Consider the following 27,911-nt stretch of genomic DNA (forward strand, 5'->3'; position numbering starts at 1 on the left):
CCTCTCAGCCTTCTGTGATGTAGTAGTTTTCGCTTTATAAATATAGGTTCCTTTCTTTCACTGAGAATTCATTGTTTTTAAAATTCAGCCCTTGCTGCTCATACCCGGATACGTTTAATTATTATACACTTTCCCATTCCATTAGTTTTCTACCCACTACCTCCTTCACAACACTTCACAGTGGTCATTTGATGTGAAAGGACACACTCCCCTCACCCCGGACTTGTTAAGTTATACTGAACCTAGACTAAAAGTAACAACTTAACACTTGTGTCTTCTGGCTAGATTCTCTTCCCGAGATAAAGATATTTGTAGAATGATTGTTGCCAGCAGTAAAGAACGCCTCTCACCTCCTCAAGCACCTAAAGACTACACTTCCCAGGGAGCATTGCGGTACTCTTAGGTCAATTTCAGTTTCCTGGTTCTGTTCGCAAACTTCCGGGTTGTATAGGCGGGTTCAAAGAAGCTACCAATGAGCAGCGCCGCCGCTTGACGGGGCGGGGAAAATGCCCAATAAGCGCCAATCAGACGGCAGGTTGCTGCGGCAGCGCCGGGGCGGGGTCTACGAGCCGCGCCAGCTGAGCCGGGTTTCGCCCGGCCCCTCTTGTGTGTCTCCTCGCTCCTTCCTCGGCCACCTGTGGGGGAACTCGCTTCCATGTCCCTCGTGGGTACGGCACCCCGGAATCTTCAAGCCCATGGCCGGTAGACTGAGGGAGGCCTCTTTCGCCTCCTCTTCCTCCACGTCGAGCTGCGATGTGGATGACGAGGGCGTGCGCGGCACCTGCGAGGATGCTTCCCTGTGCAAGAGGTGCGGGCCGGGGTGGGGGCGGGGGGCGGCACCCTGAGGTCGGGGGGACGCGGGGAAGGGGGAGGCTGGGCCCGACAGAGCCGTGCGGACCTAACTTCCCACGTGGGAGAGCCGTCCTTAATTCGGGGCCCCCTTGATTGAAGTAGCTATTGCTGAGCTAGAGAGCGAGGCCAGAGCCAGGCAGGCGTGCTTAGCCTGCTTGCGAGAGGCGAGCACGATGCATGCGCAAAGTACCCACACCCTTACTGGGTTGTGAGAAGGGCACTTTTTTCTTTTTCTTTTGTGCCAGTCTTGGGGCCTGAACTCAGAGCGCTGTTCCAAAGCTTTTTTTTGTTGTTGTTGTTCTTCTAGGCTGGTGCTCTACCACTGGAGTCCCGCCCCCCCCCCACACCCCCACACCCTTTTCTGGCTTTGGTGAATTGGAGATGAGAGAGTCTCAGAGACTTTTCCTCTCGGATTGGCTTTGAGCTGAGATCCTTAGATCTCAAGTCTCCTGAGAACCTAGGATGACAGGTGGTGTGAGCCACTTCCGAGATCAACCATAATTCTTTATGGAGTGTTTGCTTTGTTTATGGAAGCGCTGACCCAGACACTGCCCATGCAGAAGTGAACCCAGTAGACTGAGTTCTTCCTAACCACATACTCCAGTGGTAGACATAGCCAGGACACAAAACACCTGGCATGGCAGATGGATGGTCTGTTGGTAGGAATTGTGGTGTTCAGGGAAGGCCTCACTTGATGCTAAATTCAGAGGAGACACTTGAAGGGAGCAAGCAACTCTGTCTATAGATCTGTTTAACTGGGTCCCAGGCAGAGAACATAGAGTGCAGAGGTCCTGAGACTGGAAGCTGGCTGGACCTATTGCAGAAAGGCAGTGCCAGAGTGTGTGAGCACGTGAAGAGTAGGAGAAAGGAGTCTGTGAGGCTAGGTGCTTCCTGGTTATCTCTCCCATGAGCAGGAGAATGCTTGCTCATGTGTGTGGGCTTGAACTCAAGATCTGATGTGTGTGTGTGTCTGTATGTGTGTGGTGTGTGTAACTCTGTCCCTGAGCTTTTTTTTTTTGCTTAGGGTGATCATTCTCCCTATTTTTTTTTTTTTGCTAGTCCTGGGCTTGAGCTCACGGCCTGAGTACTATCCTTGGGTTTTTTTCCAAGACTAGAGCTCTGTCACTTGAGCCTCAGCACCACTTCCAGCTTTTCCCTACATATGTGGTATTGAGGAATCGAACCCGGGTCTTCGTGCATGCTAGGCAAGCACTCTACCTCTAGGCAAAACTCCTGGCCCTCATTCTACCTCTTGAACCATGGTCCCACTTCTTGCTTTTTTTGGGTGGTTAATTGGAGATTAAAGTGTCAGGAAGACTTTTCTGTATGGGCTGGCTTCAAATTGGGATCTTTAGATCTCCATCTTCTGAGTAGTTAGGATTACAGGTGTGAGCCATTGGCACCAGACTTTTCTTGCTCTTAAATGAGAGATGGAGAATATTGCCATGTGTTTTTACTGGATCAGTGCGCTTTTTCTGTTGAAATACTAGGGCCATGGAGGGAGGCAGCGACATGGAAGCTTGCTAGCTGTGATGCTTGGGGAGCGGGGGTGGGGGGGTTGGGGGATGTAGGGGGGTGGGGGGGAGGATGACAGTCAGGTGACAGGCATTCTTCAGTGGAGATTCAGAGAAATGCCTTTGACACGCACAGATCAGGGCCTGTTGGTGTGCTCCCAGCATTCCGGGTGTCTTCTCTACAGTCAGCAGCCCAGACAGATCTAAGAAATCCATTATGAGCCAGGTGTCCATATCTGTAAGCCTCAGACCTGTAAGCCTAGCTACACTGGAGGCTGAGGTCCAACGATTGCAATTTGAAGCCAGGCTGGGCAGGAAAGTCTGTGAGACTCTTATCTCCAATAAGCTACTAAAAGTCCAGAAGGGGAGCTGTGGTTCAAAGGGTACTGGGCTATCCTTGAGCAAAAGAAGTTTAAGGACAGCGCTCAGGCCCTGAGTTCAAGCCCCAACACACACACACACACACACACTCCATTGCTTCCTGGTTATCTCTCCCATGAGCAGCAAGTCCATAGATGCTGTATGTCATCTGAGGAACTAAATGCAAACGTTCCAGTTTATGAAGAGATCTTCCAGTTCTGGCTTTCTGGTTTACTGCTTCTGAGCTCTCTACATTACCAGGACTTATTAAGGTCGAACCCCCCCCCCCCACACTGTGGAAATGACAGAACTTAATCTGATTTCGCAGCCAACTTGACATATCTCCCTCCATGTGTAAGCAGGTTATAAGGTCACCAGAAGGTGAAGTCAAGATTTCTCCTGTAGGCTGCAGCCCAGGGCCTTTCTGATTGCATCTTTATGGCTGTGTACCCCAGAGGAAGGTAGAGATTTTGATCTGAAATCGTTTCATGGCAGAAACTGTTTTTCCGTCCCCTGAGAAGATATGCCACTTTGGAAGTAGAATGTTCTGTTGAAGATAAATGAACATACACAACTAGTCCAGGAATAAGTTATGGAAGATGCCTTCCTTCCCTTCCTTTTCTTTCTTTCTTTCTTTTTCTTTTCGGTGTTAGTCCTGGAACTTGATCTCAGGACCTGGAACCTGGGTGCTGTCCCTGAGTTTATTTATTTATTTATTTTTGCCTATCCTGGGGTCTGAACTATGGGCTTTTGTGCTCAAGGCTAGCACTCTATCGAGTCAGAGCTCCATTCCTTGATTTTTTTATGATTAATTGACGATAAGCTTCTCATAGACTTCTCACTGTGATCCTCAGATCTCAGCCTCCTGAGTAGCTAGGATTATAGGCCTGCTAGCCCCTGGCTTCCCTGGGTTGTTTTTGCTCAAAGGTAGTACTTCAATCCACTTGAGCCAAGGCCCCACGTCTGGCTTTTTGGTGGTTAATTGGAGATAGAGTCTCATGGATTTCAAACCCAACTGTGATCCCTAGATCTCAGCCTCCTGAGTAGCTAGGATTTGAGGTGTGAGCTATCCATGCCTGGCTGTCTGCAGTCATTCTTGTCTATCTCTGCATATTGATTGATGAAAGACGACTTGTATTATATACTAAGTTCTGATATGTCCTGAGATTCCAGTTTGTGTGTCTTCCTTTACTTGTAGGTTGTGATTGCTTTTGTTCATGTTGATAATGGAAATCACTGATTCATGGAGCGACTTAGCTGCGCATTGAGACAGAACTCCCATAGCTTACTTCTCAGAGTTTGTATACAATGACATGTTTGCAGTAGAGAGCCTCAGAATTTCCCTAGTCCGTTGGAACAGCTATGTTGCAGAAAGGAAGAGGAAAAGGAAGGAATAATAACAAATCATGTTTTGAGCCTGTCTCTTTCCACCAGGAAAGCAAGTAGAGAAGAAGTTCTCATTGGCTTGGACTAGGATCAAACAAATTGTACCTGTCTTAGGAAGAAGGGATGGGTGGGTGTTAGAATGTGCTGCAGTCTGAGTATGTCTCCCCCAACTGCTCAAGTTCAAGTATTAGAAATTGAATCTCTGAGGCACCTGTTGGTAAGCAAGGCCTTTTGGGATATGGTGGATCATAAGACCTTTGCTGTCTTGAGTGGGTTAGCATCGCTAACAGAAAGGTTGATCCAAGTAGAGTTGCTCTTTTTTTACCTTCACTCTGCTGCCATGAGCAGATACATCAAGAAATCCTTTCCAAGCCCTCATCTTGGTTTTCTCAGCTTCCAGAACTATGAGGAAATGCGTTTCTATGTTTGATGAATTATTTTGTTTCAGGTCTTTTGTTATAGGATCACAAAACAGACTGTGATAGATCCAGGTGCTGGTGGCTCTTCCCTGTAATCCTAGCTACTCAGGAGGCTGAGATCTGGGGATCACAGTTGGGTTTGAAGTTCATGAGACTCTATCTCCAATTAACCACCGAAAAGCCTGTTGTGGAACCTTGGCTGAAATGGATTGGAGCATTAGCCTTGAGCAAAAACAGCTCAGGGAAGCCAGGGGTGCTAGCAGGCCTTTAATCCTAGCTACTGTGGAGGCTGAGATTTGAGGATCGCAGTTGGAAGCCAGCCTGAACAGAAAAGTTCATGAGACCCTTTCCTCCAATTAACCATAAAAAAACCCCAAACAAACAAAAAACCAGAAGTGGAGCCCTGACTTAAGTTGTAGAGTGCTAGCCTTGTGCAAAAAAATGTTAAGGACCAATGCCCAGATTCTGAGTCAAGCCCTATGACGGACAGTAGGGCACTTGAAATATTTGCTCCGGTCTCTCTTTCTTTCTCTCTTGTTTTTCTTCCAGAATTTTCCCAGGTTATTCAAGAGAAATAGGGAGAAAGGTGGGGATGGAGATTTGCATTGATGAATGAGATAATTGTACCAATTATGTGCCACTGTCCCAAACAATAAGTAAGATATTGTTAAAACTCTAGGAAGTGGGCCAGGAGTTTGGCCTAGTAGTAGAGTGCTTGCCTAGCATGCACGAAGACCCGGTTTTGATTCCTTGGTATCACATACATACAAAAAAAAAGCCAGAAGTGGTGCTGAGGTTCAAGTGGTAGAGCTCTAGTCTCGAGAAAGTCCAAGGATAGTGCTCAGGCCCTGAGCTCAAGCTCAGGACTGGCAAAAAATAAAAATAAAAAACTCCAGGAAGTTTTCTAAATACATTTTTGTAATAAGGGTCCATTTACCAACCTAATATTATCCAATTTCTGATTTTGACTACTCTTGGTTAGATTTGCCTATTTTTGAGTATCATATAAATTGAATCATATAGTACATATTCCTTTGTGGTGTATGTGTGTATGTGTATGTGTGTGTGTGTGTCAGTCCTGGGGCTTGAACTCAGGGCTGTGGCACTGTCCCTGAGCTTTTCTGTGCTTAAGGCTAGCACTGTACCACTTGAGTCACAGCACCACTTCTGGCTTTTTCTGTTTATGTGGTTCTGAGGAATTGAACCCAGGGCCTCATGCATGCTCTACCACTAAGCCACATTTCCAGCCTATTATTATTATTTTTACTTTTAAAAATTCAACACTTTTTCTGAGGTCTATCCAAGTTGTGTCTCTTGTCAAAAATAATAATGCCTGATGTCAGTGTGTTATAAACAGATTTTAATCACTAACAGCTTTTGCAGTGGAGTCCAATTCAACCCTACCTGAGGGCTAGGGTAATGAAAAATCACCTAACTGGAGAAGTGGTCAGCATGAACCCCCTGTTTCTAGGGTTAGGTTCCTGTTCTTCCTCAGAGGCTGGAGACCTGGTCCTGCTCAGGGGCTTCCTTTTGACAGCCTTGAGGTTTTTTTTTGTTTGTTTGTTTGTTTGTTTTTCCAGAGAGTACTTTGTGGCATCATAGGATGGTTAGGGTTGTCAACAACTCCTTGAATATTTAAAAGTGGCTGTAGCCAGGTGCTGGTGATTCATACTTATAATCCTAGCTACTCAGAAGTCTGGGATCCAAGGATGGCAGTTCAAAGCCAGCCAGGGTAGGAAAGTCCATGTGACTCTATCTCCAACTAGAACCATAAGTAGAGCTGTGGCTCAATGAAAGAGTGCCATCTTTGAGCAGAAAAAGCTAAGCAAGGGTGTGAGGCCCTGAGTTCCAGTTCTGTACTGGCACACATACATACAAATAGACAAAGTATAAATTATGTGTAGTACATAAGAGAAAAGAGTCTCAGAGATTTGCTACCCTAGCTATTTTCCAACTTCAGTTCTCAGATCTTAGCCTCCTGAATAGCTAGGCTTACAGGTGTGAGCCACCAGTACTGGTCTATTTGGTATATTTTGACACATGGCAATTGTACACAATTTGGGGGTACAGTGAGACATTTCTGTGTGTGTGTGTGTGTTGTGATCTGATCAGGATAATTGACATGTGTATCACCTCAGACATTTATTATTTCTTTCTATTGAGACTATTCAAATCCTCTTTACTAGGCACTTTTCTTTCTTTTTATTTTTGCCAGTTATGGGGTTTGAACTCAGGGCCTGGGTACTATCTCTGAGCCTCTTTGTACTCAAGGCCACCCACTCTACCACTGAGCCACAGCACCACTTCCTGTTTTTGAGTGGTTAATTGGATAAAAGAGTCTCCTAGAGACTTTTCTGCTTGGGCTGATGTTTGAACCATGATCCTCAGATCTCAGCCTCCTGAGTGGTTAGGATTATAGGCATGAGCCACCGGCACCTGGCTTACTAGCCACTTTTAAATATTCAAAGAATTTGTTGACAACCCCTATGGCTATCCCACCATGCCACAGGATATTAGAAGTTATTCTCTCTAGCCCACTGTACCTATAGGGATTAATTCTCCTGTCTCTGTCTAGCCTTTACCCCCACACTCTTCCAAGTCTCTGGTAAATAGTGTTCCACATCTTCGAGGTCATTTAGGACAGTAGTTTTAGATCATATTAGTTCTCTGGAGGCAATTAGATGTTTGGAGAAGCCGGAAGATAGAACTATTAGTCATTTTGAGGAGGCTGCTATGCAAGAGTCTTTCCCATCTAGGTGTGGAGCCCAGTTTGTGAGTGGTTCAACCTGTCAGGTCCAGCAGATGGACTCAGACCTCATGGGAGGGGCAAGGAATGCAGGTCCTACATAAGTACCCAGTCAGCTACTTGTAAGATTTGCTTCCTGGTTCCCATTTGTAAACCTAGAATAAAAGAATCCGGGGGCTAGGGATGTGGCTTAGTGGTAGAGTGCTTACCTAGCATGCATTAAGCCCTAGGTTTGATTCCTAGGTATCCCATATACAGAAAAAGTTGGACCTGGCTCAAGTGGTAGAGCATTAGTCTTGAGCACAAAGAGACTCAGGGATAGCCCCCAGGCCTTGAGTTCAAGCCCAGGACTGCCCCCCACCCCCAATCCAGAATGAAAGCTAAAGATGAAACTAAAAGGACAGCAGGAAAGTTAAAATTGGAGGTAATAAGATCTTACAGACTACAAACAGTAAACTTGAAATTTTATTAAGGATAGGTCTACACACTAGTAGACCTGAACTCTGTGCATTGGGCCTGGCCCACAGTAAGTCCCTGGACTCAGGGTCTCTGAGAACAGAACATGAAGCTGTGGCCTGGTTTCTGGGCTAGAAGGAGCCCATAGGAAGAACTTTTACACCTCTTTTTTAAGGAGCTGAGGTTAAAGCTGGCATTAGCAAATCCTTATTGTCCATTTTGTGAATGAGTAGGTGTGTTTCTTAGAGCAGTGAGGTGATTTTAGGTGGTTCCCAGACTGACATTTTACATTTCAGTTATCTCAATAGTTTTAGAAGAAAATATTAAGGAAAGCAGCCCGCCTTGGGTGTTATTTTTGAAAAAGTGATGGTGTGCTGATTGAATGATTTCAGTACATTAAACAGATGGCTGGAAATGGGAATAAATAAGGGATTGAATACATAAAGTCTTGATTCTTTGTGTGTTTTAAACATGATGTTAGGAAATGAGGTTCTGGGTTTTATGTGTGTATGTGTGCTGGTACTGGGGCTTGACTTCAGAGCCTGGACACTGTCCTTTAGCTTTTCTCACTCCAGGCTGGGACTTTACTACTTGACTTTACCACACCTCCACTTCCAGCTTTCAGTGGCTCATTGGAAATAAGAGTCTCATAGACTTTCCTGCCTGGGTTGCCTCTGAACCACAATCCTCAGATCTCAGCCTCCTGAGGTTACGGGAGTAAGCCCCTGACATTCAGCTTCTAGTTGTTTCTCTTGACTGTATACATGAACATTTTGCCAAGGAAAATGGCTGTGTCTCTAGCTTAGGTCTCAAATAACTGGTTAGCATTTATTTCACCGTACGGACATGCTGTAATTTGTTGACTTCATCTCCAGTTGGTAGCCTATAAATCCTGAAACTTGATGTTCACCTCTCTTCAGAACTGGCGTCAGTGGTGCCAGACAGCCCTCTCTTCCTTCCTCTTCCTGACAGTGTTGTAATAAACCCTTTGATCTTGGCCATGATGCCTGGCCACACATTGTGAGATTCTGTTTAACTCATTCATAGATGAGAGAATTCTCTTCTATACCAGCCTAGAGTCATGTTGGCTCACTTGCAGAGGCAGTGTTTACCACTAGGTGGTGCTAGGAGTTGCCTTTAAACCCCAAAGAGAGAAAACTCCCTTGAGCTAGACTCCAAACGCACACCTGGAAACAAGACTTCCAGAAACTGTCTTAACCCTTACTGTGTCATGATGCTTTTTTATTGTTTACTCTTTCTCCATCATATTTTCTTTCCTATTTTTTAAATGCAGATTTGTACACAACTTGATTTTATGGTATTCATGGGGCACCACTCACTAGAAATGTATCATTATAGATACACAGACCCTTACTGCTACAAAACTCTTTGAACTTAGGGCCTAGGTGCTGTACCTGAGTTTTTGTGCTCAAGATTAGCACTCTACCACTTGGGGCTTGAACTCTGGATCTGGGCGCTGTCTCTGAGCTTTTCAGCTCAAGGCTACTGCCCTCCTCCTTGAGCCACAATGCCACTTTCAGTTTTCTGGTGGTTAATTGGAGATAAGAGTCTTACAGGCTTTGAACCACGTTTCTCAGATCTCAGCTATCTACCATTTTGAACCATAGCACCAGTTGAGGTTTTCTGGTAATTCATTGGAGCTAAAACTCTCACAGACTTTACTGCCCCAGTTGGGTTTGAACTGTGATCCTCAGATCTCAGCCTCCTGAGTAGCTAGGATTACAGGCATAAGCCACTGGTGCCCAGCTTACAAAAGTCTTTGGAGGTGCTGTTTTCTTTGGAAGGCCTGGACTTCTATAGCAAGTCTCATCTAATGGTTAGTGTCATCTCTGTACTGTTGTTACAATATGCAGCTAAACCTATGACATTCCTTATGTGTGGCTCAATATGCAGATATCGAGAGAGACCGCAAGAGCCAGTGCCTGCTGTGGCAGAAGAAAGCTTTGGTAGATAAAAAGAAAAGGAAGGGTGTAGAGCCTGCTTCTGGGAGCTCAGAATCCAGCTGAGAGACATTGCACACACACGTCTTGAACGTCAGCTTAATTGTCAGGGGATGGAGATGTGGCGATACGGTGCATTTATTGCAAGGAACTAAAGTCTGATTGAGGGTATTAGCTCACAAGTACATTGTGAGGTAGAGCAGGCTATAGGCCCGTGTGGATGAGAATGGCCTTGGGGATCCAGGCTCTAGTTATGAAGCCTGGCTCCTCATGATTACCAAAAGGCTGCCAGGGAAAATCGGGGCATCAGCTCCCAGCTTCAAAACACTTGGGATGTGGCTACGGTAGTGCAGGCCTGAATAGAGAGGACATAGGCTACTATAGTGTCTTCTGTTTATGGATCACCCACCCCCCACGATCTCAGGGGAAGTGTAATGATGAGTGGACAGTACAGAGTTAGGAAAAACACTCAGGTGGCAACTAGTGATGCCTGCTTGTATTTTTGAGGTTTCCCTCTGGACACAGAACGCAGGTCTCAATAGAGCCATATGAGTAGCTCGGGAGGTCATATGCTGAGTGATAACAGATCTTCTCCATGAAGTGTGAAGTGACATGATTTGCTCTTTGGGGGTCCTGGGGGAGAAATGAGCAATATGAGGAGGAGAGGTGAAAAATGATGATTGGGAAATACAGGGAGAGGTTTAATGTGGACGGATGCAGCTGGTTAAAGGTGGCCTGCAGTACTGTGTGTGCGTGTCCTCCGGATTCTCAGCCTGGTTCCTGGGGGGCTGAATGGTGGGCCCTGGGTCCCAACATTCTCCTGTCTGTCACTCACCTGCCCATTCTTCCAACCCTTCAGGTTTGCAGTAAGCATTGGCTACTGGCAAGACCCCTACATCCAACACCTTGTGAGACTATGTAAGGAGAGGAAGGCCCCTGAAATCAACAGAGGCAAGTGACCGGCCCCTCCCGCCATCTCTTCATCTCCCAGTGGCCCAAGTTCTCAGGCATCTGTTTTTTGGTTTTTCCTTCATTGTTACTCTACAGGTGATGTACAGAGGGTTAACAATGACATGAGTCAGGTAATAACTGTCTTCCCTTCCTCCCCCTCTCCCAGTCCCTCCCTCCCATCTCCACCCACAAGCTATATAGTTCATCTTCATCCTATCCCGTGAGCTCTACTGCTGCACTTTTTTCTTTCTCCTCGAGTTCTGTATTTTCCTTCTCCTTACTCTCTCCAAGACATAAACATGAATACACCATGCATCAAGAAAAAAAGGACAGAATCATCATGATTTTATTGATTGATTTTTGCTAGTTGGGGCCTGAGTTCCTTTTGCCCAAGGCTAGCACTCTATCACTTAAGCCACCAAGATACTTCCAGCTTTTTCTGTGATTGAATTGGAGATAAGAGTCTCTCAGACTTTCTAGTCTGGGCTGGCTTTGAACCACAATCCTCAAATTTTAGCCTTCTAAGTAGCTAGGATGATAAATGTGAGCCACTGGTGCCTGGTAAAAAAAAATAAACTGTTTTTCTCTTTCTTTCTTTCTTTCTTTCTTTCTTTCTTTCTTTTTAAAGAAGGAGATGGATCTCTTTTTCTTAAAGGGAGGCAGAGTAGTTGGGGGAATACAATCAGAATCTTTCAACACAGTAGGAAACATTATATTTCCCAATATCCTCATCCATGTGGTAGACAATGAAATTTTCAAAGTGTGCTAATGTCTGTTGATCTAGTGATGAAAAATGTTATGCTATTGAAATTTAATTTAATTATATTACTCTGTCTGGTACCCCTCCCTTCCCCCCCCTCTTTTTCCCCTAATCTTGGGGCTTCAACTCTAGGCCTAGGCGCTGTCCCTGAGCTTTTGTCTCAAAGCACCACTTGAGCCACTTTGGATGGCTAACTGGAGATAAGAGTCTCTGGACTTTTATGCCTATGCTGTCTATGACCCATGATCCTTAGATCTCAGCCTGAGTAGCTAGAATTACAGGTGTGAGCCACCAGCACCCAGCAGAGTCAGTTAACCCCTAAGCAGGGTTCCTATGAGAATACTGCAAAGAAATGTCAACTGGCTTCATGAGATGAGAAGGGGTTACCTTACCTCTCTGTGCTCTCTCTGCTCTTCAGGCTGATGAGGGGGACCCCTGATTCCGATGGGGTGCACTGTGCAAGGAGAGTGCCTAGCTTCTTTCTCTGGCTCTCCTGCAGGCTATTTTGCTCGTGTCCATGGCGTCCGTCAGCTCGTAAAGGCTTTTCTCCAGAAAACAGAATGTCACTGTCAGATTCTCAACCTTGGGGCTGGAATGGATACCACTTTCTGGAAACTGAAGGTAAACTGTCCTTGTCTTCCTTGTCATTCATTCTCCTGGGATTTGTGGAGATCTTTACTCCCAGCTCATCGCTGATGGCTCACGTTACTCAAGAGGCTGAGATCTAAGGATCGCTGTTCAGAGCCAGCCTGTGCAGGAAAATCTGATACTCTTATCTCCAATGAACCACTAGAAAACCAGAAGTAGAGCTGTGCCTCCAAGCGGTAAAGTGCTAGCCTTTAACAAGAAAGCTTTAGGGATAGAGCCCAGGCCTTGAATTCAAGCCCTAAGACAGACAAAAAAAGTGGGGGGGGGGGAGGAATCTTTACCTGATACAGAATTGAAAAAGACATGACTTGACCATGAGTGATGTATCAGCCTGTCCCTCACCCCTGTCCTCACCCCTCTAGACCTCTCTCCAGTGTCTCCCTCTCCCTGTGGCCTCCCCCTCCCCTTCTCTCTCTCTGGCCCCCCCTTCCTCTGCTTCCCTCTCCCCTACCTTCCTGATGTGCTTTCATTTTTTTTTTTTTTGTAGGCTTGTGCAGATTTTTCTGAGAGGTCAGTCATGTGGCAGGAGTGAGGGGGCCTCTCCCCAGATTCCTGGCAGGTGCAGGCCAAAATAAATGAGAGAATGTATGGACATAGCCTGACCCTGTAGCTATTGCATCACTATTCAGCTCCCCGATAAGGGCTTTGTCTCCAGGACTGCTGGCCTTTCTCCTACGTGACACACTGGGGCCTCCTTGTTCCTTGCTTGCCTCTGCATTCTTTCAGGATGCGATAATGAACATGTGTGAGAACCTTCTAGTACAGAACCTCATGAACATGTCTGAGAGTTCTGGGGGTGGGGGGGTCTTCGCAGGTGGAGGTAATGGGGCCAGATGGGGGGACACATAGAATCAGCTCATCCAGTGCTTAAATCCCTTCATCTTTGCTCACTACCCCTAATAGCTATTCATGGAGGTTTCTTTGGCGACCTCCCTTTGTCTGTAGACCTGTTTGGGTTTGTAAGGAAGCTTCCAGAATTGTGGTGTGAGAAAGCAGCAGGTACTATATAAGGCCTAAGACCTGTTTTTGGTTTCTTTTGTGTGTGTGTGTTTGTGCCAGGTCTGGGGCTTGAACTCAGGACTTAGATACTGTTCCTTGATACTGTTCTACCACTTGAGTCATAATACCAGTCCAGCTTTTTAGTTGTTTACTGGAGATAAGAGTTTCACAGACTTGGAGCCGGGAGTTTGGCCTAGTGGTAGAGTGCTTGCCTAGCGTGCATGAAGACCCAGGTTCGATTCCTCGGTACCACATACATAGCAGAAAAACCAGAAGTGGTGCTGAGGCTCAAGTGGTAGAGTGCTAGCCTTGAGAAAGTCCAAGGACAGTGCTCAAGCCCTGAGCCCAAGCCCAGGACTGGCAAAAAAAAAAAAAAAAAAAAGTTTCACAGACTTTTCCTGCCTGGGCTGGCTTCAAACCTGGATCCTTAGATCTCAGCCTCCTGAGCAGCTGGGATAACAGGAGTGAGCCACCACGCCCGGCTCCTCATGACGATGTAATTGTTTCATTCAAAAACTGCTGGGTTGGGGAGGTGGCTTGGTGGCAGAGTGCTTGCCTGGCATGCATGAAGCCCTGAGTTCAATTCCTCCATACCACATAAGCAGAAAAAGCTAGAAATGGCGCTGTGGGTCAAGTAGTAGAGCACCAGCCTTTTGCAAAAAGAAGCTCAGGGACAGTGCTCAGGCCCTGAGTTCAAGCCCCAGGACTGGCAAAAAGAAATGCCCCAAAAGTCTGTTGGCCAGAACTCACATGTATCATCTTCTGTAGATCTCTGCAAGCTGCTTTTTAGGAGAACACAGTGTGCCTCCCCCCTCAGCACACCCCCGTCCCTCTACTCGGTCATCCTTTTTTTTTTTTTTTTTTCCTAGTCCTAGGGCTTGAATTCAGGGCCTGAGCACTGTCCTTGAGCTTCTTTTGCTCAAGGCTAGCACTCTGCTGCCACTTGAGCCACAACACCACTTTGACTTTATGCGTGTATGTGATACTGAGGAATTGAGCCCAAGGGCTTCATGGCATGCTAGGCAAGAACTCTACCACTAGGCCACACTCCTATCCCTGTCCCCATTTAGCTGTAAGTGCTTGCTACATGGTGATGAGTCATGAATGTGTGAGTGCAGAAACGATTTTGTTTATTTCTCCAGGATGAAGAGCTTCTCCCAAGCAAATATTTTGAAGTCGACTTTCCAGCGATAGTCACGAGAAAGCTACACAACATCAAGTAAGTGCAGCTATGCCGGAAGTAGGAGTCTGGGGACCCGAGAACCAGCTCTCTGCCTGATAGGGCAGATGCTATAGACCTCAGTTTTTTGGGGAGAGGAAGGATGTTTTCCCTAACTCCCTTTCCACTTCTTTGGTGCCTTAGGCCTCTCAATCCAACTTGTTAATGCAGCTTTCAGTGCACATTAGAGCTTTGTTACTGTCCATTTATGTCATTTATTCTTATTTATTTTTTTTGGTGCCAGTATTAGTGTTTGAACTCAAGGCTTAGATACTCTCTGTTAGAATTTTTGCTCAAAGCCAGCACTCTACCACTTGAGCTCTACTTCCAGCTTTCACCTCGCACTCCCATTCTCATGGTTAATTGGAGATAAGGAGTCTCACAGACTTTTCCTGCCCAGGCTGGCTTTCAACTGTGATTCCCAGGTCTTGGCCCCTCCTCAGTAGTTATGATAGGCATGAGTCACCTGTGCCTACCTACTAAATTTTTCAGAGTCAGTTCTTGTGTTGACATGTGGTAAAGAATAGCAGTCTCTGGGCTTTTGTGGAAGCATAAACAAGAAATTACAGATACCTTGACAGCATTTTTCCCATTTGGAAAAGTCTTCCTGGCTCTCTCAAAATTGAGTTAGTTCATGATCAGTGTGTGATTGGATGCCCAGCGCTGACCCACTGCACTGACTCACTCTGAGTCCTGGGTACTGGATTATTTTCTCTGTGAGAGGAAGGCCTTTGGGAATGGCTGCTGGCTTAGAACAGCACCAATTGGTAATGGTAGAACTGCCCTAAATCCCAAACTTGAAATCCTAAATGTTCTAGACTTCGAAACTTAAAAAAATTTTTTTTCCAGTATTAGGGCTTGAACTTAGGTCCTGAGCACTGTCCCAGAGCTTCTTCATGCTCAAGGATAGCAGTCTAGCACTTGAGTCACAGCACCGCTTTCAGCCTTTTTTTGCTTATGTGGTACTGAGGAAGGGAACCAGGGCTTCATGCATGCTAGACAAGCATGCTGCCACTAGACCACGCTCCCAGCCCAGATTCTGAAACATTTTTTTTTTTTTAATGGCATGTCAGATTAGGGCTTCTTGGCTGGTCAGGTCTACGTAAGTAGTTTAAAATCTGAGAAAAATCTAGACTCTGTAAAACTTCCGAGCTCAAGGCATGAAGGTCACTCACTTAGTCACAACATGGCCCTGTCTAGAGTGGCACCTGCATTTGGGCCGCCCATAAGATAGAGAGTCACTAACACTTCAATGAGTCACTAACACTTCTTCTTTTCTGTCTCCCATAGAAACAAGCCTCTCCTGTCCAAACCCATTATAGACCTGAATTCAGATGCCACTCTGCAGCTGGGCAAGTATCCCCCATCCAGTGAGCAAGGCGCCTGGGGACAGATCATATATATGTTGTTCCTTTTCTTTTAAGTGATCATATACATGCTCTTTCTTTTCTTTTACACAGTGAATGCTTCTACATTCATATCATGCTTACCATGAAGGAGTTGTTTTTGTGTTGTTTTTTTTTTTTAATTGAAATTTTGTTTTTTCAGTCATGGGGCTTGAACTCATGACCTGGAGGGCTGCCCTTGAGCTTTTGTATTGAAGAATAGCACTCTACCACTTTGAGCCACAGTTCCATTTACAGTTTTCTGGGGTTTAATTGGAGATAAGAGTCTCATGCACTTTCCTGCCCAGGCTGGCTTTGAACTGCAGTTCTCAGATCTTCTAGGATTATGGTACCATAAAGAAGAATGATGAATCTGTATATTCTTTAACATGTATACTAGAGGATTGTAATCCTCTGGCATTATAGGGGTGAGCCACCACCAGCTCATGGAGTTTAACAGTAGTTTCCAAATGATTCTTCCTGGATGTCTGTAATCGTGAATCTTTTGCATGTATGAGTATGTGCAATACTGGGACTTACATACTCAGGCCCTCATGTTTTCTTCTTTTCTCTCTTTTTTTCTTTTTCTTTTCTTTTTTTTTTTTTTTTGTCTGTCATGAGGCTTGAACTTGGCCTGGTCACTATTCCTGAGCTGTTCAGCTCAAGGTAGTACTCTACCACTTTGAGCCACAGCACCACTTCTGGTTTTCTGGTGGTTCATTGGAGATAAGAGTATCAGACTTTCCTGCTGAGGCTGGCTTTGAGCTGTGATCCTCAGATCTCAGCCTCCTGAGTAGCTAGGATGACAGGTTTAAGCCACCAGCGCCCAGCTCTTGTATGTAAGTTTTGATAAACAGTGAATAATTTATAGACTGTTTGGTAACTTGCTCCTTCCATGTCCTGATAAACCATAACCATCTCTCATGTCAAAGTATATAGAGCCACTCATTCTTGCTAATGTCTTTACAGTACTTCTTTTCCTGGAAATTTCATTATATTTAATCGGTTTTCTACTAATGGCCATTTAAATTGTTGCCTTTTTATGGTTTTTCTCTCAAGTAACATTGCAGAAAAATATGTGTATATGCATATTTTCAGAAATTGCCTGTTCAATGAATTGGTGCCTTATGAATTTTAATAGCAACTGTCAAACTGCTTTTGAGTTTCTTTTGTATTTCTGTCTTTAGTAGAGTTGGTAAGAATTTGCCATTTCTGCCCCCATCCTGGGCTTGCACATTGAACACTGGTCTGATGGGCTAAAGTGCCCCGTCTCCTGTTATCTGAACAATTTATATGACTGTGAGCATCAGTGTAATGGTCTCTGGCCTTGTCAATGGGACTCTAGCATACATTTCTGTTTCGTTTATTTTGTTCATTAATTGCATGGCTTCCTTTTCCTTTACTTTACAGAAACACATTTTTTTTTTTTGGTTGGTTGGTTGAATTCAGGGCCTGAGCTGCCCCTGAACTCTTTCACTCACTACTGTCCTCATGTACCATATACACACGCGTGCTTTCCATTCTCTCCTCGCTGCTGAATAGACTCCTTCTCATTGCCTGGCTTTCAGCTCAGCCACTAACCACCTCCCCTCAGCCTTATGATGTACTCTTCCTGTTGCTTCTCCACACATGAGCTGGTTCAACTTCCTTCTTCCTGCTGGGTTGCAGACCCACGAGGGCAAAGACTATGTATTTTCTTTTCTTTTTCTCATTTTTGAGACAGAGTCTTGGCTTTGTAGCCTAGGCCATCTCTGTAAAGCCAAACTCAGGATTCTCCTGCCTCTTTCTGAGCACTGGAATGACAGGCAAGCCCCCACCATACCAGCTCAGCAGCTGTGTGCCTGTTCATTGCGTTCTCAGAGCTGATTCAATGCTCTGTACCTAGAGCTCAAATGAAACAAGGGGTGGACAGAGGGACAAATTCATCTCTTGTCTAGTCCAGAAGGTCACCGCAGGCTAGCTTATTATTCTTGAGTGAAGTGTCCTGGGAAAGTTTATGGTCTGAAAAGAACACTTTGTAATCCTTAAGACCACTCACATGTCATTGGAGATGCAAGGAGTGGGGGGATGGGATTCGGTCTGGGTCAGTGGTATTGTGTGTGTGTGTGTGTGTGTGTGCGCGCGCGCACATACATCCATGAGTGCATGTAAGTGTCATTACAGGGGCTTGAATTCAAGGCCTCTGTGCTGTTCCTGAGCTTTTTTTTTTTGCTCAAGGCTGGTAATTTACCACTTGAGATTTTTGCTGGTTAATTGGAGGTAAGAGTCTCAAAGATTGTCCTGTCCAGTCTGGTTTTCATCCTTGATCCTCAGGTCTCAGTCTCCTAAATAGCCAGTATTACAGGTATGAGCCACTGGTACCTGGCTATTACCTGACTTTTTTTTTTTAAACAGTGAGCATGTATTTTTTAACTTTTTACTTCATTTGTTTATATATACATATTATATATATTTATTTTTTTTGGTGCTGGCATGGGAGCTTGAAGTCAGGGCTTAGGCACTGTTGCTGAGGTTTTGTGTTCAACTTCTCAAGGCTTTTGGTGGTTAATTGGAGATAAGGGTCTCACAGACTTTCCTGCTGGGCTAGCTTTGAAGTGCAGTCCTCAGATCTCAGTTTCCCGAGTAGCTAGGATTATAGGGTGAGCCACCAATGTCCAGCTAAGACCCTTACTTTAATTTGAGAAAGCAACACCCCCCTCACTCTGTGGCCCTTTTCCTGAAAAGATTTCTACTGAAATGATAACCTCTTCTTGTACTTGCAGATGGACACATGCTGGATTCAAAGAGATATGCCATTATTGGGGCCGACCTCCGGGACCTACCAGAGCTAGAAGAGAAACTAAAGAAATGTAACATGAATACACAGTGAGATTTTTTTTTTTAAACCTCTTATGCACCTGTGAGTTGCTGCTAGCTATGCAGTATGACTGGCCAATGGCTCAGCCTCTTACCAAGTTCCACATTTGTTTTAAAAATGTTGTCATGTCTTACTGCATGGTGAAAGCTTTTATAGGAAGAATTGGGTCCTCTTAAATGTAATGTCTGTATTTCATCTCTGAACCAATCACCTCTGAGCACTCCAAATGCTGTGGTTTGAAACAACTCATTATATAGTTGTTCAGGATTCTGTGAGTTAGCAGTTTGCGCTGGGGGTTAAGCCAGATGGCTTTTCTTCTGGGGGGCCAGGAATAGCTGATATTGGTGGGGGAGCTTAGGACATTCAGCTGGGATGCCTCATTCTCTTCCCTCCACCAGGCTGCCTTGACTTTATTCAGCTAGGTTTCTGAGGCCAGCAAGAGAACGAGGGCAGTGGGTGAGTGATTTCTGAGCTGCTTGCCTCGTGTTTTGGTCATTGGCCAGGCACAGCAGGGGAGACCTGTATCCCTTCCTATGGTCACTGTGTGCGTTTAGCTCATGTCAAGGTGCTTTGCTCACCATTTTTCACTTCTGAATGTGATAGTTGTGCCCTTGGATCACATGTGGGTTGGTACTGTGTTATGCTAAGTCTCTCTACAGGACAACCTGCTAGAAACCAAATACAACCTGTGTGTAAGTCAAGGATCCTGACTTGGTGAAAACACATTTTGTATGCCTTTTGTTGGTCTGTTTTCTTTAAGATTGCCAACACTCCTGATAACTGAATGTGTGCTGGTTTACATGACCCCGGAGCAGTCGGCAAACCTCATCAAATGGGCAGCTAATAGTTTTGAGACGGCCATGTTCATAAACTATGAACAGGTAAGAGAAACACAGTAGAGATGGAGCCTGCTCAGGGGTTCCAGGCAGAAACCTCTCTTTATTGTTGATTTTTGTTAGTCATAAGGCTTGAACTCAGTGCCGCAGGTGCTGTCCCTGAGCTCTTTTTGCTCAAGGATAGCACTCTACTACTTCAAGCCACAGTACCACTTCTGGTTTTCTGGTGATTTCAGTACTGGTAACAGGAATAAAAAGACTTGACTCATGTATTGTCATTATAAATAGATCTATGGGTACACATTAGTTTCTTTTCCTGTCCAGGGCCAGACTCCTGGCTTTTCTTTCTCTTTCATTCTCTTCTTTCCTCCTTCTCTTTCCTCTCATTCTTCTCTCTCCCCCCCCCCCTCTCTCTCCTGGTCCTGGGACTTGAACTCTGGGCCTGGGCACTGTTCCTGGACTTCTGTGCCCAAGGCTGGCGCTCTACCACTTGAGCCACAGCTCTCTTACTGACCTTTTGTAGTTCATTGGAGATACGAGTCTCACGGGCTTTTCTTGCCAGAGCTAACTTCAGTCTGTGATCCTCAAGATCTTAGCCTCCTGGAGTGGGCAGGATTATAGGGTTGAGCTACTGGCTCCCAACCTTCCTTCCTCTTTTCACTGAGAGTCTTGCCAGGACTCCCTTCCCTCATCCTGGGAAAGCGATGCCGTCAGTCAGTGCTGGCCTCTGCCTTCCCTTCAGGTGGGCACACATCTTAGGCCCCTTCCTTTGTATATGGCATGTACCCCTGGGACTAGGACCCCTCTGTCCACATAGTTCCAGCATGCCCTGCAAACACACACATGTCCTGCCTCCTATGGGAGTGCTGGGCCAGCTGGCAGGGAGCGGGTTTGCAGTGTGCTGACCACAGCTGTTCCTCACCTGGCCTGGCTCCCACCCCGCCCCTCGTCAGGAGACATGCAACTTATCAGTAGTTTCCTAGCCAGAACAAAGACGTCAGCAACCACACAACCCGTGCTTCCACATCCCGTACTGTCTTTTGTTATTTCTTAATAGTTTAGGATGAGAATGATGATTAGATTTTTCTTCTTTTGTCTATTCCGTGCCAGGCACTGTTCTGTACGGGTTTTTTGGGGTTTTTTTTGGTTAGTTTGGTTTTGTGGTAGTTTTGGAGCTTGAACTTAAGTCCTAGGTGCTGCCCCTGAGCTTCTTTCACTCAAGGCTAGCCATTCTACGACTTGAACCACAGCTCCACTTCTGGCTTTTGCTGGTTGATTAGAGAGAAGAATCTCATGGATTCTCCTGCCCGGGCTGGCATCCTACTGCAATCCTCAGATCTCAGGATGGCAGGTGGTGTTGCAGTCTTGAGTATTTAAGAAGCCGATGTGCCCCGTGACGTCTGACGTAGCTTCTTGTTCTCCAGGTGAACATGGATGATCGGTTTGGGCAGATCATGATTGAAAACCTTCGGAGACGGCAGTGCGACCTGGCAGGAGTGGAAACCTGCAAGTCATTAGAGTCCCAGGTCAGAGAGTGGGGACCAGGAAGGCCAGCCCGGAAGGGCCTTGATCCCTGGCAGGTGACATGATGATGTGAGGGGCTCTTCCTCCAAGGAAAAGCATATCTACCTTCCCTGCACCCCTGTCATGCACATCTCTCACATTCATCATCTTCATCATTATTACTAGTCCTGAGGTGAACTCAGGGGTCTGGGTGCTGTCCCTGAGCTTGTTTGTTTGTTATTTTATTTGTTTATTTATTTGCTCAAGACTAGCACTCTTACCACTCGAACCCCAGCTCTACTTCTGGCTTTTTTTCTTTTTCTTTTTTTTCTGCTGGTTAATTGGCCAGTAATAGACTCATGGACTTTTCTTGCCCAGGCTGGCTTTGAACTGTGATCCTCAGATCTCAGCTTCTTGATTAGCTAGGATTACAGGTGTGAGCCACTAATGCTTGGCTGCAGGTTTTTTTTCTTTAAATTTCTTTTCTTTTCAGTGCTGGCCACGGAACCCAGGATGTTGTACTTGATAGGGAAGTGTGTTGCTACTGAGCTACATCCTAGCCCTGCAAATCTAATTGTTAATACAGAGTTCCACTCCTATGGCTTGACCTTAAGGCCTGGGCACTGTCCCTCAGGTTTTGTTTTTTACCAAAGCTGGTGATTGATTCTTGGGTCATCCCTGTACTTCTGGCTTTTTGTTGGTTAAATGGACATAATAAGTCTCATGGACTTTTCTGCACAGGATCTTCCTAGGTTGGCTTCAAACCTTGATCCTCAGATCTCAGTGTTCTGAGTAGCTAGGATTACTTGGGTGTGAGCCACTCGTGCTAAATGAAAAACTTTAAACATAAAGGTTTAAGAATGAAGTACAGGTAGCACCCATATCCCATCAGCCAGCTTGAGCAATTACTAACATTCTGTCAATATTGTCTCAGGTGGCCCCTGCAGAATATTTCAGATAAATCCCAGCCTGTATGAGTGTACCCAAACTGTGACTGTGGTCCCTGTAAGGGCTTTCCTCCCTCTACGATAACTTCATTCTCATTTTTACCCTGGCAAAGTTCACAGTAATTCCATATCTTCCCAAACCCCACAGTTTTCCTCTGTTCTTTAAAAACACTTTTATAAGCTGTGTACTATGACTCATGCCTATAATCCTAGCCACTCAGGAAACTGAGGTCTGAGGATCATAGTTCCAAGCCAGCCCAGGCAGAAAAGTCTTTAGAGGCTTTTATTGCCAATTAACCAGCAAAAAAAGTCCAAAGTGGAGTCGTGGCTCAAGTGATAGAGTGCTAGCCTTCAGTGAAAACACTTAAGCAAGAGTGCAAGGTCCCGAGTTCAGGTCTCAGTACTGGCACTCACCAAAAAGTCTCAGCACTTTTTATGAATGAAATGCTGGAATGAGGATCCATCCCGAGAGTCATTAGAGGTTATTTGTATGTCACTGATAGCTCTTTAAACCTGTATTTTAAAAACCAAAAACCAAAACACCTCACTGGGCACCAGGTGGCTCATACCTATAATCCTAACTACTGAGGAGGCTGACATCTGAGGATCATGGTTCAAAGCCAGCCTGGAGCAGGAAGTTCCTTAAGACTCTTATCTCTAACCACCAGAAAACCGGAAGTGGAGCCATGGCTCAAGTGGTAGAGCGCTAGCCTTGAGCAAAAGGGACAGAGCCCAGGCCCAGACTTCAAGCCCCAGGATTGACAAACGAACAAAATGACAAAACTGTAGCTCTGGGAGAAGTGTCCTCTTGAGTTGTTCTTTAAATATACTTCAGGAAATCTTCCCCTCGTGATACAATTCATGTTCAATACAGAAAAAAAATGGGCAGAAGGGAAGGAGAAAGACAGGAGGGCGCAGGATAGGCTTTGGAACCAGGAGTAAATGTTCATGTGCAGCCCTGCAGTTCTCTTCACTGCCTTTCAGAAAGAGCGCCTCCTGCTGAACGGGTGGGAGACAGCATCCGCCCTAGACATGATGGAGCTTTACAGCAGGCTGCCCCGCGCCGAGGTGAACAGGTACGAGGTATGGGGGCGTGATGAGCAGGCTCAGGCTTGAGTCTGGGTCCTTCTGTGTGAAACACAGCTCTGTGTGTGTGTGTGTGTGTACACGTACATACTGGGGCTTGAACTTGGGACCTGAACTCTGCCCCTGAACTTTTTTTCTCGCAATGATGATGTTCTACTTCTTCTGAGCCTCACCTCCACTTCTAGCTTCCTGTGAGATGATTTGGAGATATGAGTCTCCCAGATGAAGCCAGGTACAGGTGGCTCATGCCTTTAATCCTGCCTACTCAGGAGGCTGAGATCTGAGGACTGAGGTTGGAAGCTAGCCCAGGTAGAAAGCCCACCAGACTCTTATCTCCAGTTTTATCAACAAAAAGCCAGAAGTGGAGCTGTATACTAGTCACTAGTTCTAGAGCAGTAGACTTGAGTGAAAAGGCTCAAGGACAGTACCCAGGCCCTGAGTTCAAGCCCCGTTACTGGCAAGAAAGAATTTAATAAATAAAAAGTGAGAAATAATAAAAACAAGTTAAAGTACCCTTCTTCCTGTGCCTGTACAGATAAACACTCAGATGTAGACTTGTGTTTTTTGAATCAATTTATTTATACCACACACCACATGTACTGGCCTTGTTTGAACTCAGGGCCTGGGTTCTGTGCTGTCCCTTAGCTTTTTTGCTCCAGGCTAGCTCTCTACCACTTGAGCTTGAGCTCCAACTTCCAACTTTCGGGGGTTGTTAAATGGAAGAGTCTCCTGGACTTTCCTGCCCAGGTTGGCTTCAAACTTCAATTTTCAGATCTCCCTCCTGAGTAGCTAGGATTACAGGCGTGGGCCCCTGGAATCTGGCTTTTTTTGTTGCTGTTGTTTGTTAGGAACGTGATTTGACTGTGTAAACCAGGCTGGTCCAGGATCCTTCTGCCTTCACTTTCCGAGTGCTGGATTACAGCTGTATGATATTACACTCAGCTGTTATTTTCTAGTCACTACAGATAAGCCACACTCCAGTGGCTAGGCCTACAGTCTGAGATCATGGTTCCAAGCTAGCCTGGCAGACAAATCTCAGTGACTCTCATCTCCAGGTAATTGGCAAAAAGCTAGAAATGGAGGTGTTGCACAAGTGGTAGAGTTTGAGAAGGACTAATTTCAATCCCCAGTACATACACACACACACACACACACACACACACATTAAACCTATCACACCATGCATTGCTATTTCATTTCATAGCAGGTTTTTTTTTCTACCTACTAGGTCATGCACCCTCCTCCTTGTCCAGTGTTCTATAGATGGAAACCTCCTTCATTTTTTTTTCATCAGTCTTGGGGCTTGAACTCAGGGCCTGGGCACTGTCCTTGGACATTTTCTGCTCAAGGCTAGCACTCTGCCACTTGAGCCACAGCACCACTTCTGTCTTTTTCTGTGTATGTGATATAGAGGAATCAAACCCAGGACTTCATGCATGCTAGGCAAGCACTTTACCACTAGGCTACACTCCTGGCTCCACCCAGTTCCATTTTTTTAAACTGATGTTATGTTTGATTTCCTGCACAGAATAGAGTCCCTGGAATTCCTGGATGAAATGGAGCTCCTGGAGCAGCTCATGAAGCATTACTGTCTGTGCTGGGCCACCAAAGGAGGACAGGAACTTGGTAGGTGGTCCACCCTCTGCTGCTGTGAGCCAGCCATGGGTTGCTTCCCTCTCAAAGGACAGGAGGCATGCCGGGAAGGCACTGTGTATGTGGAACACGGGTGTAGTCCTGGGATTCAGTTCCATCTTCTCAGTGTGTAGCACAGAGGTCAGGGAAACTCTGTGTGTGTGTGTGTGTATAAGTGTTGGTTAAAAAGGGGCTTGATCCCCTGTGCCCTCTTGGATCCCGGACCCCTCAGGATGACTGCCCACATGCCACATGATGGGATTGGGAGACCCAGGCACTAGCCAACTCCCGCCTTCTGGACCTCGGGGCAGTAGCCTCTGACTTGAGGGCGAGAGTTGCAATGGCACCAGCCTGATACCATTGATCATTCCTCCCAAAGACCAGATTTCACCAAGAGCAAAAATGTTAGCAGATGAATTTGGAACTGCATCTAACATTAAGTCACGAGTAAACTGCCTTTCAGTCCTGGGAGCCATTACATCTGCACAACAGAGACTCAAACTTTATAACAAATTCCCTCCAAATGGTCTGGTTGTTTACTGTGGAACAATTGTAACAGAAGAAGGAAAGGAAAAGAAAGTCAACACTGACTTTGAACCTTTCAAACCAATTAATACGTCATTGTATTTGTGTGACAACAAATTCCGTACAGAGGAATTTCAGATGACAGCAAGTTTGGCTTCATTGTAATAGATGGCAGTGGTGCTCTTTTTGGCACACAAGAGAAGTCCTACACAAATTCACTGTGGATCTCCCAAAAAAACACCAAAGAGGAGGTCAGTCAGCCTTACGATTTGCCCGTTTAAGAATGGAAAAGCGACATCATTATGTTTGGAAAGTAGCAAAGACTGCTGTGCAGCTGTTTATTTCTGGGGACAAAGTGAGTGTGTCTGGTTTTGTTTTAGCTGGATCAGCTGACTTCAAAACTGAACTAAGTCAATCTGATATGTTTGATCAGAGGTTGCAATCAAAGGTTTTAAAATTAGTTGATACATCCTATGCTGGTGAAAATGAATTCAACCAAGCTATTGTGTTATCTCCTGAAGTCCTCTCCAACGTGAAATTCATTCAAGAGAAGAACTTAATAGGACGATACTTAGATGAAATTAGCCAGGACACCAGCAAGTACTGCTTTGGAGTTGAAGATACACTAACAGCGTTGGCAGTGGGAGCTGTAGAGATTCTAATAGTCTATGAAAATCTGGATATAATGAGATACATTCTTCATTGCCAAGGCACAGAGAGGAGAAAATTCTATATTTGACTCCAGAACAAGAGAAGGATAAATCTCATTTCACAGACAAAGAGACAGGACAAGAACATGAGCTGATTGAGAGCATGCCCCCCTTGGAATTTGGAGCTACATTAGAAATTGTCAGTTTGTGAAAGGATTTGGTGGAATTGGAGGTATCTTGTGGTACCGAGTAGATTTCCAGGGAATGGAATACCAAGGAGGAGACAATGAATTTTTTGACCTTGATGACATGGGTCCTACAAAACGTGCCTCACCCTCCAGCATTCAACCCAAAGAGCATACCCGTGATGGAATCCAAACAGATCCCTGCCTTACAATTGGAACGTTTCCAGAACTTAATCCATGAGCAATGGATACGGAAAAGAAAACTGAAACAAAACCAGACCCAACCCTACACTTTGGTTTTTGTCATGGTGTCAGCACAACAGCCTACAATTAAGTTCCTAAATTCCACTTTGGACTAATTAAAAAAAAAAGAACCCCAGTTTTTACTTTTACTCGATGGTGAAATTGGTTGCTCTTGTATTTTATGAAAAAAAAAAAAAGATTTTTTTTTCACCTTCATACATAGAAGCAAAAATACTTTACCTGGGCCGGGAGTTTGGCCTAGTGGTAGAGTGCTTGCCTAGCATGCACAAAGACCCGGGTTCAATTCCTCGGTACCACATACATAGAAAAAAGCTGGAAATGGTGCTGAGGCTCAAGTGGTAGAGCTCTAACCTTGAGAAAGTCCGAAAAAAAAATACCTGCTGTAAACCTTCAAAAGTTAATATAAGTAAGATCATGCTGGTTATTTTGATCGGAGGAAAATTAAATGGCTGCATTTTGTAGTAATCCATTTACATGGCATTCTCAGCTTAGACTGCATAAGAAAAAATGCATGTGGTCAAATGTTGGAACCATTTCTCTCTTGGTCTCTGTTTAATGTTGTAAGGGTGAGCTAAATAGGAAGCGGTTTCAACTTCACTCCCTCACAACTACCTCCGACTCTGGACTGTCGTTTCAAGGATGCAGGTTGCATTGCAAAATCCAATTGATGAAGCACTGGGGCCAGCACACTGTTTACTTCTGTCTGTTTGACAGGCACATTGGTGCCTGACCTTTGGGAGCCCTTTGTATCACTTGGTTTGACAAAGGTCCCCATAATCTTAGCCTACTAGAAACCACTTGGGTATGGATATGATGGGGCTTTTGTGCCATTGCTGGGATTGGGAGAAATAAAGCCTGCAATTTAAATAGAAAAAAAAAGCAGGGGTGGGGGGCTTGAACTCAGGGCCTTGTACTCTTTCTTGGCATTTTCACTCAAGGCTGGTGCTCTACCACTTGTGCCATACCTCCATGTCCAGCCTTTTGCTGGTTACTTGGAGATAAAGAGTCTCACAGACTTTCTGGCATGGGCTGGCTTTGAACTGTGATCCTCAGATCTCAGCCTCCTGAGTAGCTAGGATTTATAGGGGTGAGTCACTGGTACCCAGCTCTCTCAGTGCTGTTAAACCGGATCTTGTGGCCACTTCCTCTGTGGAGTCTCAGCAGAGGGGCAGTGCCACAACTCCCCTCTGTGTGTGTCTCTGCTCTCTGCTGAGCCTCTGACCGCCTTGTGTCTCCTCCACCTCTCAGGATTGAAGGAGATAACCTGCTGATCTGTTGACGGCTTGTGCTGAACTGGAAGCTGAGGCCTCTTGCGAGCTGAGCTGGGTTTCCTTGGACGGGCAGGCCGAGTTCCCCTAGTCGCCTCCCACCGTCTAAGCATCCTCAGCTCCTGTTGACGTATCATTGTTTCAATAAATCTCATTTGCCAATTGCCTATGGGTTGGATTCCTGTTGTTTTGATGCCATTGTGTGTGTGTGTGTGTGTGGTGGTACTTGGGTTTGAACTCAAGTCAGCTTGGTTACTTACCTGGTGCTATACCAGTTTTAGCTACACCTACAGTCCACCTTTTTGCTGTTTTTTTTTGTTTTGTTTTGTTTGTTTGTTTGTTTTGCCAGTCCTGGGCTTGAGCTCAGGGCCTGAGCACTGTCCTTGGACTTTCTCAAGGCTAGAGCTCTACCACTTGAGCCTCAGCACCACTTCCAGCTTTTTCTATGTATGTGATACCGAGGAATCGAACCTGGGTCTTTGTGCATGCTAGGGGGCAAGCA

The 27,911-nt window shown here is 45.5% G+C and overlaps 1 protein-coding gene and 1 pseudogene across 1 annotated transcript; both read left to right on the forward strand.

Annotated features, from left to right (window-relative positions):
* Positions 1–566: 566 nt before the first annotated feature.
* Lcmt1 (leucine carboxyl methyltransferase 1) lies at positions 567–27,574 on the forward strand. Its single transcript, XM_090357868.1, has 11 exons — positions 567–808; positions 10,554–10,645; positions 11,905–12,026; positions 14,195–14,271; positions 15,562–15,623; positions 18,419–18,521; positions 19,274–19,394; positions 20,774–20,875; positions 22,784–22,875; positions 24,414–24,511; positions 27,390–27,574. The coding sequence occupies exons 1-11, from the start codon at positions 696–698 to the stop codon at positions 27,410–27,412; spliced, it is 1,005 nt and encodes a 334-aa protein (XP_090213994.1). The 5' UTR covers positions 567–695; the 3' UTR covers positions 27,413–27,574.
* Positions 24,579–26,118, forward strand: LOC150046145 (eukaryotic peptide chain release factor subunit 1 pseudogene; annotated as a pseudogene).
* Positions 27,575–27,911: the final 337 nt, after the last annotated feature.

The sequence above is a fragment of the Megascapheus bottae genome, chromosome 25 (genome assembly GCF_031878675.1).
Source record: "Megascapheus bottae isolate mThoBot1 chromosome 25, mThoBot2.hap1, whole genome shotgun sequence".
NCBI classification, from domain to species: domain Eukaryota; kingdom Metazoa; phylum Chordata; class Mammalia; order Rodentia; family Geomyidae; genus Megascapheus; species Megascapheus bottae.